This window comes from Buteo buteo, chromosome 6 (assembly GCF_964188355.1).
Source record: "Buteo buteo chromosome 6, bButBut1.hap1.1, whole genome shotgun sequence".
NCBI lineage: Eukaryota > Metazoa > Chordata > Aves > Accipitriformes > Accipitridae > Buteo > Buteo buteo.
Window position 1 is genome coordinate 16,357,236 of NC_134176.1, and position 17,296 is coordinate 16,374,531.

Sequence of the window (17,296 nt, forward strand, 5' to 3'; positions counted from 1 at the left end):
TCTCAGCTTCAATTTTATTTTTATGTGCTTTTGTCTTTAAGTTACTTCATAAGAATCATTCCTAAACCAAGCCTGTGTTGTATAAGCTTTAGAAGGCGTACAGAATAGTTTCTTTTCTTTTCATAGGAAAGAATTAGACATCTCAATAAAGAAAGCAGATTTCACCTTCTCAATGCTATATACTTTTTTTAATTAGGAAAAAGAGGAAGAGCCAGTAATAAAAATAATGGTTGATGATGCAATTATCATAAAGGAAAATCATTTCAGCCAACCTATAAAAAAAACAGATACAAGCAAAGCTCCCCTTCATTTTCCTGTTCCTCTGGTACGCTATGTTGTAAAGGAAATCTCCCTTATTTGGCATCTTTACGGTGGAAGGGATTTTGGGACTGCACCACCAACATCTCCAGCTAAAAGTTTCATGTAAGTGTCTGATTTAATTCTGTAGATGAGAACATTTAAAAATACTTAATTTTCCTTTGATTTGAAGTTAATCTCACTATTCAATCTCAGGTCTCCCTCGCTTGCTTCTTTGCTCACTCCTAACAAGGAATCAATCATAGAATGGTTTAGGTTGGAAGGGACCTTAAAGATCATCTAGAATCTTCTTACTCAGTTTAGCTCCACACACCAGAGTGTATTTTTCCTGTGTCTTAACCTGGACAAGCTGGATTTGGTTTTAGTGGTTTTTGGGGGATGGAGGGATGGGTTTGCTGTTAAGGGTTCTATTTGAAGTTAAATTTTCCTGAAGAGATAGGGGCTTAAAGACTGTAAAAGACTATCACTATGGTAGCTGGAGCCTGGTTTTCAGGATGTCATGTAAGCTAAATAATAATTAATATTATCACAGCCAAAATTAAGGAAATGTTTTATGAATATTAATTTGGTGGAAAGCATACACCTAGCATTCTGCTTAAGTATGCATTACTTGAACAATAAAAATAAGGTATTTAGTTAACAGTAACAGAACTTCCAGTATTTTTTTTTATTTTCTAGTGTTTTTCTCTTGTAGCCATTAAAATACTAATAAGTTGTATCCAGTAAAACATACACACTTTTAATGTTAGATTAACAGTGAGATAGCTTTAAGTTTAATCTGTGAAAGTGTATTTTTCTTTTTTATTTTCCCCAGAAGTCCTCATAGTTCTCCTTCTCATACACCAACAAGGCATGGACGGAGTACAGCATGCGGGGGAAGAGGAAGAAACCCGGACTTCCTAATGGAAATACAGTTAAGCAAGGTGAGTGACAGAAACAGCCATGACTGTCTGTGTGTGAATATCTTTACATGTTACATCCATTTGATAACAGCTTTCTATTAGAATTCAGTAGGATTTCTTCCATTAATATCTGCATCTAAGCAATCACTTTGAAGGTGATGAATTTAGAATTTAACAAAAAATGTATTTGTCCTTCTAACATAGTATCATTTATTTGCTGAATAAACATGTTTCTAAAGATGAAGGATATTTATTATAATTCTCTTAAAGTTTTTGTTAATTATAACCATGTTTTAGAACTTCTGTTCTGTTTTTTCTGTCTTCTGCTCTACCCTGAATTGATATACCTCTTATGAAATTAAATGTTCTAGCAAAATAACTGGGGTGTAGATCTGTTGAGACACTTGGTGTATCAGTTGATGATAACTCCATGTTAACATCCAGGTATATCACAATATCATTCCTGCATTTCCCCTGACATATTTAGCACCCTTCAGGCGTAAGTATGTTACTGTGTTTTAAAGCCTGTGCTTAGCTCTAACATAGAAACTAGGTGCTTGATTCTGGCACTGTGAAGAATATCGTCCAGGAGTTAACCAAATTTCATGTTAAATGGATCAATAGCAAAACCTTTTTAAAACAAGGTTTTCTCAAACATTTCCGTAAACATGAAAAGTACGACATAAAACTAAATGTCTTTTATATTGTACATATGTTTCTAGAGCTGAAAATTCATCCATTAGCACTTCAAACTTGCCAGAAATGTTTGATACTTATTTTAGCCTTTTCTAGAAAAACCATGACATTGCAATAAAAAAGAGGAAAAAAGGAAGCTTTTCATATTCCACATGGAAAACTTCATATGTAGAAGTATAGCAATCTCTGTTAATTTGCAGGTTTTTAATGAGTTGGTGTTAGTACTGAGTCATAAAGTCGTGGTGTTTTGTCGTCCGTCCCCCCCCCACTTGTATACCCCTAACGTGGTACAAGGCTTAATAATAATAACAACAACAACAAAAATCATAGTATTTAAACAAGAAATTAAGGAGAAAAGACGACTGTCAAAAACATAAAGGTTCTGAGTAGTGTTTGTGATAAACATCTATTTTTCTCTTCCACACTTAAAATGTTCGTTATCTCGTGTATCCTGAGTACAGTGCACTTAAATACAGTGTTTCTTAACATCTCAGTATCTGGCCAGTAGAGGCCACTGTTCTGCTTGCTATGTGTGCTCTGCTTCATTACATGGCAGGCAAGGATCCTATGGGGGCTACTGAGACAGGGAATGATTTGTAGGTAACCACAGGTCTTTGAAAATGAGAACTGCATCAAGAGGTGAGGAAAAGGAGAGAATTCAGAATTCTTTAGAATTTAAGAAAGGTAATGGATTAGAATTTTTATGGGCTAAAGTGAGTAAGGAAAAAGGAAACTGAGACTGGAAGAAACTATTTGAGAAGTTTGTTGGTAGGGAAGAAACCTTACTTTCCTAAGTGTAGAAGGTGCAGGATTCAAGAATTGCAAGATTGCCTGCTACAGGCTTCAACAAGATGTCGTGGTTTAACCCCAGCCAGCAGCTAAACACCACACAGCTGCTCACTCACTCCCCCCCCACCCAGTGGGATGGGGGAGAAAATCAGGAAAAGAAGTAAAACTCCTGGGTTGAGATAAGAATGGTTTAATAGAACAGAAAAGAAGAAACTAATAATGATAATGATAACACTAATAAAATGACAACAGTAAGTAATAAAAGGATTGAATTGTACAAATGATGCGCAATTGCTCACCACCCGCCGACCAACACCCAGCCAGTCCCCGAGCGGCGAATCCCTGCCCCCCCCTTCCCAGTTCCTAAACTAGATGGGACGTCACATGGTATGGAATACACCGTTGGCCAGTTTGGGTCAGGTGCCCTGGCTGGGCATGAGAAGCTGAAAAATCCTTGACTATAGTCTAAACACTACTGAGCAACAACTGAAAACATCAGTGTTATCAGCATTCTTCACATACTGAACTCAAAACATAGCACTGTACCAGCTACTAGGAAGACAGTTAATTCTATCCCAGCTGAAACCAGGACAAAGGAAAATGCAGAGTCAATTCTAAAACGAAAAGCAAAACTTGTTCTTTGTGTTACACTGACTCTTTGTTTTGGCTCGAATTTGCATCCTAAAAGATGAACATGTACAGAACTAGGAATAGGAAGATTTCTACTGCTAGATGCACAAAAAACTGAATAGTTTTCAGAAATCCTAATATTATTCCTGCAAATTTAAAATAGTAGACAGCTTTTAAAGTTCTCATGTGTGGTGTGGGGTTTTTTTGTTTCTGTTTTTTTTTTTTTTTTTAAAGCAGTGTGCTATTGTTTAAGGTTGTTTTTAATTGAAGCCAATTATGCTAGTATTCTTTCCTTGTTAAAAGGTGAAATTCCAGCATGAGGTATACCCTCCAGGTGGAGCAGAAGGTGAATCCAGTCTGTTGGAGCAGCCAGTGTCACGGCAGGTTTTTATTGTTCAAGACCTGGAGATTAGAGATCGCTTAGCTACATCACAGATGAATAAATTTCTCTATCTCTACTGCAGTAAGGAAATGCCCAGAAAAGCACATTCAAACATGGTACAGTTATGGAATATGTTAATTCATTATAATTATAGTGGTTGGACTATCACTGTGGGGATTGTATACATTTCTTAATCTTGCAGAAGAAGGAACGTGAGGTCATGGAACATTGAAGTAATATAACTTGTTGATAGTCATTTGCTTGACTCCTTGTGGATATTAAAACTAATTAAAAGTCAGTTTGAATATTAGTATGTCAGGTATTAATGTTTTTAAGATTCTGTCAGTTAAAAAAAAAAAAGGTAGATATGCAGGACTACTTTGTTACCTTCCACATTTTGGTTTTGAACAAACATCTGCTTGTATGAGTATGATTAGACTTTTCAGTACACATACTGAGTTGTAGTTTTACTGTATACTGTAGTCTTATTGGTTCTATAAAGGATTTATGAATTTGGTTTTTGGGCGTTTTCTTATTTTAATTTTCTTTTTTATAACATCCATGATAAGTTATTTACTCACTATTAGCTTTATAATTGGTAAGTGGAATCAGTTTAGTACAGAGGTTTTGCAGTAAATGTTTTTCGTAGCTAGTGTACTAATATGTAATAATTGTAAACGTTACTGCTTTTTTTTATGTTGTTGCTTTTTTCAGTTAACAGTTAAAGCATTACATGTCCGTCCAGAGTCTGGCAGATCCCCACAGGAATGCTGTTTACGTGTTTCACTAATGCCACTTCGCCTCAATATTGACCAGGTTGGTTGTGCCAATGCAAAAAAAAAAAGAAAAAAAAAAGCGCAGTTATTACTCTTTGTTGAGGCTTTTCTTTCTTAATTTGTCATCTACAGAAATACGCGTTTTTTTCAAGAGCACAATTATGAGTTCCATACCTACCTTCTGTTTCATTCAGCACATGTTAGAGACCAGGTTTTCATTTTACTGTTAGAAAAATTGAACTCTGTATAGTTTGTAATAATTTCATATAGAAAAATATCATGGGAATACTGCCATCTAGTGAGGAAATATTTTCCCTCTTGATTACTTTTCCAAGTCTTTTATCTTTTATACCATAAACAAAATTCACCTTTACAACTTCTGCAAAATTAACCACAGCTTTCTTGGAAGCACAGAACCGCATGCAGTAATGACAAATTCTTGTTATTACTACTTAAGCTGTCTGCTTACCAGTTGGAAACCAAAAAGGAAAAGGAAGTCCTGATGTTATTAATGATAGGATGAACAAGGCACCAGTGTGATGCATCTGTCAAAAAAAGACAATGGGATGTAATAACTTCAAGACATTAACAGCAGAGATATTAATGACTTTTAATGAAGCAGTGGTGAGATCTGATCTGGAATAGTTTGTCTGACATCAGCAGTATTAGAGACGAATATAAACTATACTTGAATACTATTTTACTGGAAATGAGAGAAAAGTTTATAGCCATTAAAACACTTGGGTTCTGGAACAGTCTCCAAAATGAGAGTAGAGATGATGAATACAACCCTAAAGTTTTAAGACAGAGCTAGATAGATTATGAAATCATATTATATGTAGCAGGGGTCAATGACCAAGAGGGTCTTTCTGGTTTCTATCCTAGATTTCTATGTGGCTTCTGCATGTGTTAAAGGATGAAAAAGAAGAAATGTGTTTTGATTCATATCTGTGTAGAAATAAAGAGCTGGAACAGTAGATAATATTTTTTAGAGAATTTGTTGGGTTTTGGTTTTTTTTTTTTTTAACCTGATTGTTTTTTATTTTTTACATTAGGATGCCTTGTTTTTCCTGAAGGATTTTTTCACTAGCCTCTCTACAGAAGTAGAACTCTTAGTTACTCCGGATCCTGAAGGTATACTTTTCAAAAATCTAATAGGAAAGTGCTGCTTCTTTCTCCTTTAATGTGTGTACATGTCTATAAATTCACATGTGAATCTCATGCGTGTAAAAAACTTATGTTAGTGACCAAACCCCAACATTAGTAGCTAATTTGTTAGAAGACATAAACTTTGGGTATTTTAGTTTTGCATATTATAAACACCAACAAAGGTATTCAGCACCTGGGATCTCCATTGTATAAAAGGCTTCACCAAAATGGGAGCATATTTAATAAGAACTTCTGAAAAAAATGAGGATTGTGTATATAATATTAGGACTTATTACTAGATAAAACAAATATATTATTTAATACCTCTTGCATAAAAGAGTATGTCTGTCTAATAGCTTGAAGTTGTGTAACCCCTAGAGAAAAGAACAGAGTTCAACATCATAAATAAGCAGTACAATGTATGTATACGATTAAAGCAGTACTTCTAATCAACTACACTATTTGATGCAAAAACCAGTGTATATTGAAAACCATATTTCCACTATTAACTATGTTTGTGAGTTTGTTAGCAGCTATACTTTACCTATTTCTGTTGAGAAGTCATACTGAAATGCATAGGTAATGAAGTACTCTGCAATACCGCTATTAAAACTAGATGGATTATTTATGCTGATGCATAAACCTCAACTTAAGCTTCTTGTAATAATTTCTATTGATAACTAAGATATTATCTTACTAAGAGAATTTAAATATTGTCCGTCTGGTAATTCTATTAATAAGCATTAGAGCTTCCTAAGGACACAGCAATTGTATAACCACAATCTTTTTGTAATCACTGTGAAAAATATGAGTCAGTTTACTGTGTATAACTTCTTATCTTAGTTAAAAAGTCTCCTGGTGCTGAAGTTACATGTAGCTTGCCCAGGCATGTCAGCAGCCTTAAGGACCCAAGTCCAGTCATTTCTTTCTCATCACACAAGCAAGCAAATGAAAATGGTAGCATTGATTCTATGGATGTGGTTAATGGAGATGATCATCATTTCTCACAAGAAGTGACATCATACAGTGATCAGCCAGTATTTTTCAGGTAAACTTTCGTTACAAAATTTCCAGTGACACACAGCTGTTCTGCTGAATGTTTTAAGAAAGTGTGATGATAAACTATTCAGACCTTACGCCAAGGTGCATTTTGTTGTTTGTTTATTGACTGATTGTGGAAATGAAATATATTTGTTTCTATCACTGGAAGGTAACTAATGATTTTTTTAATTAACTTTTGCACACTACTGTGCACAAGAAAATAAAATTAATTGAAGCTCTGCCATGTACAGAATGAGTAATGAGATGTTTTACAAATAAATAAAAAGAGCAGTCTTTGTTCTCTTACGTCTAACAATGTAAATTAGATCTAAAGTAATCAGAGATGAGAGTATATAAAGGAAAAGGATATCATGGGAGAGGTACAAGATTAAAATATCACAAGAGAAACTCTAATGTAGTCCTGACTGGCAAGTGATTTTAAAAATTGCAGTTTGTTATGCAGAAGTTTTTTCTTCTATATTCAGATCATAAGTGCCTCTAACAGATGTGTGCTTTGGCAAGCAGTCCAGAGCCAAATTATGAGAGAATGACTGTGGTCCTATTTCATCACATACATCACCAACAGAATTTTTTAATAAGTTCCAGCTGCAGGGCTAATTTTTGCCCACAGAACCATTGTTAGCTGTACTTTTTTTTTTTTGTAACTGAAATTCGTGCTGTGAAAATTGAGGGAAGATGTTTACCTGCAGGATTAGTAGCCCTTCTGCAGGACTGTTAAATTTATTATAAATACTAATCTTGACTAGGTGTTAATAAACCAAGAAAAACTGAATTTGCCTTGGTATTTTGTACACTTACTCTGAAGTACTGACACAGTAACTAGAGGTTTTACGATTTACAGAAAAGGGTATGGCATCCTATTCCAGTAGGATGGGAAACCATGGGTTTCTTTTTGGAAGGATAATTTTATTTCCTTTTCATGTTTCTCACTGTAAAATTTCCTTTGTATATCCCAGAGAATTTCGTTTTACATCAGAAGTTCCAATACGACTTGATTACCATGGCAAACATGTATCAATGGATCAGGTTTGTGTATAATGCTGATGCTGTAGAATAAAATATTGATGTTATTTGTTTTGGTTTTTTTCTCCCCATGAGTTGGGGTATATTTTTGTGCTCCTTACTCATTATTGATGTGATCTTGAAAAATGTAGAACGCTTCTTTTTTTTCTTAGTTTCAATAAAGCTTAACTTTGTTTCACTCTTAATTTGAAAACTAGGGGGTGGATCCTCCAGGTATGATTAACTTGGAATGAGACTTGAAAGTCACATTTATCAAGTCAGTGACTGGCTGGAAATCTTTCTACACAGCTGTGGTGCCCCGCAAAGGATGATACCACTGTCTGATGCCAGAATTGTGCATTTTATTTTCTTCCTCATTAATACCAGAATAAAGTATTGTCTTTTTTTTTCTCCTTGTTTCCTTCCCTTGCAGTCTAGTAATGTACGGGCTTCAGTGGCAATGGCAGAATCTAATACAGAGTAAAAATAGTTCTTTTTTTTTTTTTAAAAAATATGTATTGGTTATCATACTGAGTTTACAGAGCAGACCTCAAAAAAATCTTGTTTGCACAACCAGATTTGCACCTTGTCATGGCAAATCAGTATGAAAATATGGACAAGTAAAAGCATCAACTTCTTCAATTTGCACTACTGCCAAAGAAATCAAAACAGGAAATAGCAGCTTTAGAATGCCTAGAACTATGTTACATAATTTGTTATATCTTGATATTTCTGAAGAAGCCCTCTTGTATCCAGATGTTTTTCTTAGAGTAGCTGATTAAGCCAGATTCCATTTTTTGCAAGTTTTCACCTAACATAATTCATATCGCTGTAATAAGTAGCATTTGGGAGACTGGGGGAGAATCAGTTTAGACAGAAATATGTCCAATAAGAGTTGAGATGATGAAATTATTTCTTACCTAGAGATTGTACAGGATGAGTAAACTCGTGGTAACAAACTATTTCACTTACAGGGGACACTAGCTGGGATTCTTATTGGGCTTGCTCAGTTGAACTGCTCAGAATTAAAGCTGAAGAGGCTTTGTTACAGACATGGGTAAGTTTATGGAGTTGTAGATCAACATTGGTATTACAAATTGAACAAGTCCTATGGTGAAGAACTGAACATAGCAAGCAAAAAGCAAATTCTCTGATAAAATGCACTTCTAAAATCCAAGATGCTTTTTGACTTTACAAATATTTGTTCATTCTAGTTTTTGTCATATCTATAGCATTCAAGAAGAACATCTATTTTCAGGACAGTATTTAAAATATGTGCTAGTCTTGGTGCTAAACTCTTCTAATTTTAGTTGTATGCTTACTTCCTTTTGAACTGGATGTGATTATGCATTCTTGAACTTCTGTTTTATGAAGCACGTACATGTGAAACGCTTGGGTTAGCCAACATCAACAAAAGATGATGCTTGAAAACAGGTTTCCTTTTGTTTAAATGGGTCTTTGTTTACTTCAGTGAATAATGCATTTGTCTTATTAGGAATTGTATGTTTAAAAAAAATAATAATTTTATTTACTTTAGTTTATTAGGTGTGGATAAGTTGTTCTCCTATGCCATCAGTGAGTGGCTTAATGATATAAAGAAAAACCAGCTACCAGGAATTTTGGGAGGAGTAGGGCCTATGCATTCGCTAGTGCAGTTAGGTAAGTTAATTCTTATTTCTATTCAGACATGTATGGCAGTTGTTTTAAAAAAACAACCAAACAAAACCCAACAAAAAACACCTCACCAACAATGTTGACATTTGTTTTCACTTCCTCTCAAGGTGTTCTGCATATCTAAGAGAACTTTTAAACTATGGTGTTCTGTCTTCATTTTCAGTCCAAGGTCTGAAAGACTTGGTGTGGTTACCAATAGAGCAGTACCGAAAGGATGGCCGTATTGTAAGAGGCTTTCAAAGAGGAGCAGCTTCTTTTGGTACTTCCACTGCAATGGCAGCACTGGAGCTGACAAACAGAATGGTTCAGACTATACAGGTATAGTGTATTACTTCTGGAGTTACACATAAAATGAGAAGTGTTGCTAGTAAGTGCCCTATATTAAGCTAATATCTTAATGCTATATATTTAAGGTTGGGAGCATGTCTTATAAAAAATAAAAAGCAGCTCTATAAATAGGAAAGCAGAGACTGGGCAAAGCTTGCAGCAGTCTGTGGGGTGAGAACTATGGCATCAAACACAATGGTTACAAAATTACATTAAAATATTGCTGAACACCCAAGCTGTTGCACGTTTCTTAATGTCTTTAATATATTATAATATACAGTTTAATACTAAAATACTCAGCTGCACAAAAAAAATCATTGATACTGAGAAAGATGAGTTCTTCGCACATGTGTATTTTCCAAGAATAGATTCTTTTTTTAAAAAGTCAGTTTATCTGTGCTTATTAAAAAAACCCACAAAACCAAAGAGAACCAAACAAACAAAAGACTGCCTCAAAACCAATACTAATTGTGTTGATGTATGCGAAGTCTATAAAGCTTTCTGGATTTAACCATAAAGGAAGCTTGGATTAAAGAGTTAATAAATTTATGTTCCTTAATGTAAAATACATAATGAAAATACACTTTTCCACCTAATTTTGCAAAAATTGTATACATGCCTAAGCTTGAACATATATAGTAAAAAAACAGTGGTATTATTCACATGACTGGAATTATGTGTGTGCTTATATGTTTGTAAGAAAAACATACTGTTGATTAAACGTTTCAGTTTCTGTCTTGAGCATTTTGTACAGATTAGAGAATGCCTTTGAAGGAAAGGCAATTAGGGGGACAAAAACCCTGCCAAAACCTGCAGCGTTCATTCTTTCATTGTGGAACTTAATCTAGAGTTACAGCTGCGCCCATTCCAGAAATTCTTGTACAAAACCTTAATCTGATGCAAATGAATATTATTCGTGGAATTAGAATTCTTTTATTTCAATTATGTCACCCTTAGTTAGTAGTTTAAATTTGTGGTCGGATGCCATAAGACTTCTTATGTATTTTGCATTCACTCCTGATCTTCAGGCAGCTGCAGAAACTGCTTATGACATGGTATCACCAGGGCCTACTTTTATTGAAGCAAAAAAGATCAAGCGATTCCCTCGCCATCGTTTAGCTCATCAGCCAGTAGACCTACGGGAAGGTGTAGCCAAAGCATACAGTGTAGTAAAAGAGGTGAGTGCAAAAGTAATTGTCCTTAGCCAAACTTAAGAATTATTTCCTAAGACAGCAAATGAAATATCAGATGTTAGTTCAAGCTGACCAAATAAAGAAGGGGATTTAAGTTTTGAACAAGACTGTCTTCATCAGTAATCTTAAACCAACAGAAACCTTGCATGGAAAAATCAGAGAAGCAGAAATAAACTAAGATGTTATGCAGATAAGTGTGAGTAGGACTTCAGCGTTCTACAGTTGTGAGGGTTTACATTTATTCTGAGACATGTAAACCTGATTTCCCACCCTATGTCATCCATTACTTCTGTGCTGCACACACACACCACACACACCCCCGCCCCCACCAGTTACTGTTAATTCTGAGGTTGTTAGGGTTTAAGCATAATGCTGGACTTAAAACAAGTGAAAGCTCTCTTTACCATGACAGTGTATTAAAAATTAGAATGCTGGCCTGTTTTTTATTGTACTTTTTGTATTGTACTTCCAGTTAGTTGCAGCTGATACCACATCTAGGAAGTTAGATCTCAGGTGGGGAGTTTTCAGTGAATTCTGTAATTTTTTAATAGTTCTCCATACCGCACAGCTTCTTCCCTTATGCACAATAAGTGCCACCAGAAGTTACGTGTAGTATTTTCATTTGTAAGTTTATAGTACTGTTTTTCTAAGTCTCATTAGAAGAACTAAATCATATTTGTATCAGTATAGTTGTACTACAGTTGTAATACAAATCACAAAAATGACAAATGCTGAGTGGTTTAAGTTTGCCTTAACGTTAGGAGAGATTGCTTTTTGTTTTTCAATATAACTAATTTCTGTTAATTTCTTGAAGGGGATTACGGACACAGCCCAAACCATCTATGAGACTGCTGCTCGTGAGCACGAAAACAGAGGAGTAACTGGAGCAGTAGGAGGAGTCCTCCGCCAAATTCCACCAACTGTAGTGAAACCTTTCATTGTTGCAACAGAGGCAACCTCAAATGTTCTAGGTGGAATGAGAAACCAGATCAGGCCGGATGTGCGCCAAGAAGAGTCTCAGAAGTGGCGCCTTGGGGAGGATTGAGATTATAAATCTGGCTCAGCAGGCAGGTAGCAAGGCTGGAAATGCAGAAGATTGTCCCGTTGGCAGCTTAGATGGAGCTCACTTTATTTTGTCACGCTCATCTCAGGAACAAATGAGGTTTTCAACTATTACTAGCAAAACATCCAACCAAAAATATTTATGAAGTGAAAAGCAAATTGGTACTTGCTAATACTGTGTGTTACCAATGCATTTGGTAGATAGTGCCAAACATAGCGAAGCATGCGCTGCCAACTCAGAGACATGCTTGCTCTATTCTGTTTACCATATTTTTCTTGGTAGATTTAACATCTGAAGCGGTAGCCTGTATGGTGAAACTAAGTATACTTTAAAGATGTTTTCTGAGCATAGTCAAAGAACTGTCTTCAATAAAGGGCTCTGCAGATGCTCTTCACTGACTAAAGGATAAAAGCTTTCATTTTGGACATGAGACATGAAGGCTATGTAATATGGAAGCAGATAAGATAATATCATTTAGTGGTCATAAGCATCGCTTTTAGCGTGGCACTTACAGCAAGGGCAAGCTTAATAACCATTCAGAATTTAGATTCAGTGTTGATACACCTATGAACAGGATTTGTTCCTAAATATTAAATACCTACTTTTGTGGGTCTTTGAAGAACCTGAATGTTGCAGAAATGTTCTGTTGTGTTGCACTTTAAAGGATATGGCCTGTATATTGTGCTTTTTTTATAGTGTGAATAAAATGTAATGTGTATTATCCTTTATGTGGTTTAGAAGCTTACACAAATTATTGAAAAGAGCATCATTTGATGATGATCCTACAGAAAAGTGTCTTAAATTTGTTTAAACTACTCATTATATGTAAAAACACTTTTGTCTTCTGTTAACACTAATTACAATGCTAAAAATAACTTCTTCAGGAAAACAACAGTTAAATATTATTGTGGCCAACAGTTCTTTGTAAGAATGAGAAATCCTAAGTAAAGTAAAAACAAATTATTTCATAATTTCATAGTTAAAATTCTATACAGACTTTATTTTAATAATCTGCTTTTATTTAAAGTTCATATTGTTGCAAAGTTGCTGCTCTCACAAGATATTTTTCATTTAAATTGTGCATTGTCAGTTATTTGACAATGAGTATTTGGGGTCATTTAATTTGAACTGGGGATAGGTGAGAGGATTTAAAAAAAAAAAAAAAGACAAAACAGCTTCAGAAATCAAAGGTGATACTGACATTATTTACAGTTTAATAGGTGACGGGGTCTCCACAGAGCTTTATTAAGTAACAGACATTGTGCCATTTCTAGGCAGTTAAAAGGCTCGGCACTAGCTGTGCAGGAATAAAGTTTTTTCTTTGTATTAGGAAAAACTGGAGGATAAAAAGTAAAGACTATTCTGAATAGAAAAATACTCGTTTTGAATTTCAACAACTCAACATTTTGCTTGACTAGCCAGAATGTAAGTTTGTCATAGTCTTGTGCTTGTCATAAGTGGAAATCCTGCAAATATGCTGGGGACATCAGATGCTATTATCAGACTTCAGTCTCTAAGGGTGATGAGGAAGTAGTTTCCCTCTCTTTTATTTAGTACCTGCCACTAGCAAAAACTTTGCTGATGGGCCTTATAGGACAAATAGGAGTGTATGAAGGAAAATAATTACTGCTTGTTCATCCTGATACTATACTAGCTATTCCTGAATACCAAAGAATCTGGAGGGTAAATTATTTGAAAATGTCCCCTCTGCTGGGAAGACTTCTGCAGTCCGCTTTATTATTTTTCATAAAACTCCAGTTACAAACAAGTTCTTGCATTGGGTGATGGGTGATACTACAAAGTTTTCATTCACTGGAATCATCTTAAGTTGTGGTATGCTTTGAAGACCTGGTTATTTCAGTTAAACGACTTGCTGTAAGCAGAAGGAGATGCTTTTGAGAGGACAAATACGTGCAGATTTAATGACATGAAATATTTTCATACTTCTGTCCCGTAATTAGAGAGCTCTGCTAAGCTTGAGCATTTTGCACAGGAGTGAGTTCCATGTTTGCAATTGGGCACCTCCTGAATGCCTTCTCAAGAAGTGGTGATGAGTCAATGCAAGTAAGTAGCAATGCATCATTTTCATGTTCAATTGCCATACTATGTAATTTCAGCTGCTCCAGTTTGTCCAGTTAATTGGAGTATACTGTAATAGTATAAATCTACATATTTTCTTCCTATTTGACATTGCTGAAAAGGAGCAGTGGCATTTCAGTGTTCATTTCATTTTCAATTCTGTCATGATCTGATTGTACTGCAATGCAATTAGAATATATTTTTATATGAGGGCATGCTGTCAAGGTAAAACACTTTTATAGAGTGTCTCATTGTCAGCAATACAGATTGTATAAATTTATTAAACTTCACTTTTCACTGTGTAAACCCTTGCATTTACTGCTTGCACTTTATTGAGCCTTTTCAGTGAAATTGATTTTAAGGTTTTTTTTCAACTATTTTTTTTACAAGCAGTTTCTTAATATTTGGATGTATGTTCTGCATTGTTTTTCAGTTGTAACATGATCTTGCAGTATTTGAAATGTTTAAAAAAAAAACCCCAAACACAAAACTTGCCAAACTAGTCTTTACATTAGGACCTTGTCTTCAAAATGTGTCTTGTATGGAGTGGCTTGAGTTTTAAAGCAAAAAGTATATATCGTGTATGAGAAGGGATTCATCAAATGCTCTGCTCAATACTGTAAGAGTTTTCAAGCACTTAAAAAAATACACAAAATGAGATTTGACTCCGGGCATACTTCCTGGAAATGGAAGCCTATGGATACATTACTGTATTCTCTGTTAGCACAAGGAGATGTGCAAAAATACTATTGTACTTGAATTTTCCATTGAAATCAGTTGCTATAGATACTAGCACTTTCCATATTTGTAGTGAGTGTAAACTGGCACAGTCCATGTTTACTGTTCAAATTCTCTAATCTTGAACCAACTAATGCTACTACCGCTACTACTGTTACTTAGTCCGATACTGTCCTGGTAGTCAGAACTGTCATCCTGGGTTTTCTTAAGCATCTTGGCACTTCAGATAATACATTGATGAGTGCCTGGGAAGTACCTGAAAAAAGACAGCCATCTTTTGAAAAAAATAAAACCCATGCTTAAGAATCTTAGCAGTGACTGAGAGCGACAAATCATCACATCCATGCAAAGGCAGCTTCCATTTTCTTTCCAATATCTGTTGACAGTTCTAAATTCCACAGCTTGTTAGCAATGCAGTGTACCCTATGTATACTTGCCTAATGATAAGCATTAGGTCAGTCACCAGTGAGTTCATACGTGCTTAAGGGATGTGTCTGTTTTTATTTTCTCATTAAGTGGTTGATTGTGAAGATCCATTGCTTGCTTTCATTTACAGTTGCTTAATTGAGTTGCCAAGAAAGGTTTCTTAATAAACCAAAAAAGCTGTTAAATAGTTACGAACAAAACACTCTTGCTCAACATGATCCATATACCTGCAAATGTGATACTGATTTTACTTTGAATTTTGAAATGTATGCATTTTGTAAAACAGTGAAATCCAAGAATTTGTGTAGAGTAGTTAAATACTTCTAAATCTTTTAAATATTCTAAATCTCACAGCAGTATAAGCATTGTCAGAAAAGGTGTGGGTATTTATGTCAGTTTGGATCCCTAGCGTGCATAGTTCTCTCAGTCTCCAGGCCTCATGATTTAAGCTTCTGACAACTGTTTTAAGTTGCTCTATGTGCTGAATCTTGTTTACAATTAAAAAATTAGATACTAAAAATGAAATGCATAAATACAAATCCTGCATTTGTACTGGATTTCTTAATAGTAAGGTAGCTCAGACAGAAACATGGCAATTTGTGTATATGTGTATATTTTTTACATTTTTGCATTTATAGTAGTTTTGTGGTATTGTTTGTATATAGTTTGCTAGTATAAAGAACATAATCTCATGAAATAGAAACCACTGTTGAAGGGAATTGACGATTTCAACTTGAGTTATTTTGCTTAAGGTTCTTGTCCTCTACCAGTATGTCTTTGAGAATTATTTTTGACCATAATTTATATGGCACCAAAAGTGTATATTTTAGCTTATTAAAATGCTGAAAGGCCTGAGTGCAAATAGGTTGTCCTGTTAAATATGTTTAATGGAAAAACACAAATTTGTAACAATACATAAATAAATATCTTAATTTGTTCCTTGAGTTGGTTTTCTCTACCTATGAATATAACTAATATAGCAGTCTCTCAAACTGTTAAAGCTTTTTACCTACCTGGCTATACAGCTGTACCTCAAAAATTAAAAAAAGTTTCATACTGAAAAAAAAGCTTTAAAATTGCACAAAGGTCAAAAGCTAGGAAATAAATTAACCTGGCTGATACAACTTTAATGCACCTCTGTTGTGCATCAGCAAAGCGCTAACTGTATGATCACATACTGCATCTCCCATAGGTCTGTTGCCACGTTTAGTTACTGAGGATGTATTTCTTACCTCCACATTCAGTGGAGATTTTAAAGCTTTATTAGCTTCCAAACCCTGTGAAGAATGCAAAATGATTAAGTCCTTTAAGGATGCTTGTATGATGCCCACTTCACAGGCATTTAGTTACAAGCATCTGAAAAGAGATCTTAGAAGGCTAAGTACTGGGCAGTATTAAATACTGGTGGCAGTGCCAGATCCCTGAACAATGAGACATACATGGCGGGTGTAATTAATTTTCTACTGTGTTTTGTAATGTTCTTATAGCTTAGGGGAGGGGGGTGAGAAAGTCACTGTATAATGCCTGGATAATTGTTCTGTCAAACAGTAACCCTTCGTTTTAGAAGGAAGTTGACTCCCACCCTGTGCAGCTCCTCCTCCCCCCTTTTTTAAGCAAGACCCCATGTGGATTAACTTCCAATTTCAGTATTTTTATTTAAAAGCTCTTAATTTTTTTTCTTTATTTAAGAAAGTTCTATATAAGCAGAATGAAAGAATGTGAGAAGGGTTTTTTCTTTGCAAGCGAGGTGGACAAGTTTCTCCTCAGCTTTTCTAAACATTGCTCATAAAAATCAAGGATATTTGATCAAATGTTGTACTGAGGGGAAACACGGACCACAGAGGATAAATAGGGAACAGCTTGGAATTAGTCATTGATCATCCCACGAAAGTATGAAAAATTAGAGGATTTTATTTCACTTGCTCCCAATGCTTGCTTTCATAGATCAAAAGTGGTAAAGTTGCAAACTCCTCTGATTTGTAGTCTGCGCTTCCCTGGATTTTTGAGAGTCATCTGTCACTGGTAAGAAAACAATTAGATAAAAACTACTAGTAAGTGTTTGTGGCTCTCTGAATTTAAGTCTGCCATAA

The 17,296-nt window shown here is 35.0% G+C and overlaps 1 protein-coding gene across 5 annotated transcripts in view; it reads left to right on the top strand.

The window, feature by feature from the left end:
• ATG2B (autophagy related 2B) overlaps positions 1 to 16,150 on the top strand; it is a 49,546-nt gene extending 33,396 nt beyond the window's left edge. For 3 of the 5 annotated variants that reach the window (XM_075029880.1, XM_075029882.1, XM_075029884.1), the window contains exons 31-42: positions 197 to 423; positions 1,133 to 1,241; positions 3,639 to 3,833; positions 4,432 to 4,533; positions 5,549 to 5,627; positions 6,486 to 6,690; positions 7,661 to 7,730; positions 8,681 to 8,763; positions 9,244 to 9,365; positions 9,544 to 9,698; positions 10,736 to 10,885; positions 11,715 to 16,150. In XM_075029880.1, the coding sequence (XP_074885981.1) occupies positions 197 to 423; positions 1,133 to 1,241; positions 3,639 to 3,833; positions 4,432 to 4,533; positions 5,549 to 5,627; positions 6,486 to 6,690; positions 7,661 to 7,730; positions 8,681 to 8,763; positions 9,244 to 9,365; positions 9,544 to 9,698; positions 10,736 to 10,885; positions 11,715 to 11,945 (1,728 nt within the window). In that variant the 3' untranslated portion in view covers positions 11,946 to 16,150. Of the gene's footprint in view, positions 1 to 196; positions 424 to 1,132; positions 1,242 to 3,638; positions 3,834 to 4,431; positions 4,534 to 5,548; positions 5,628 to 6,485; positions 6,691 to 7,660; positions 7,731 to 8,680; positions 8,764 to 9,243; positions 9,366 to 9,543; positions 9,699 to 10,735; positions 10,886 to 11,714 lie in introns of those variants that run through there. The other 2 variants (XM_075029883.1, XR_012650678.1) reach the window with 2 other exon arrangements.
• Positions 16,151 to 17,296: the final 1,146 nt, after the last annotated feature.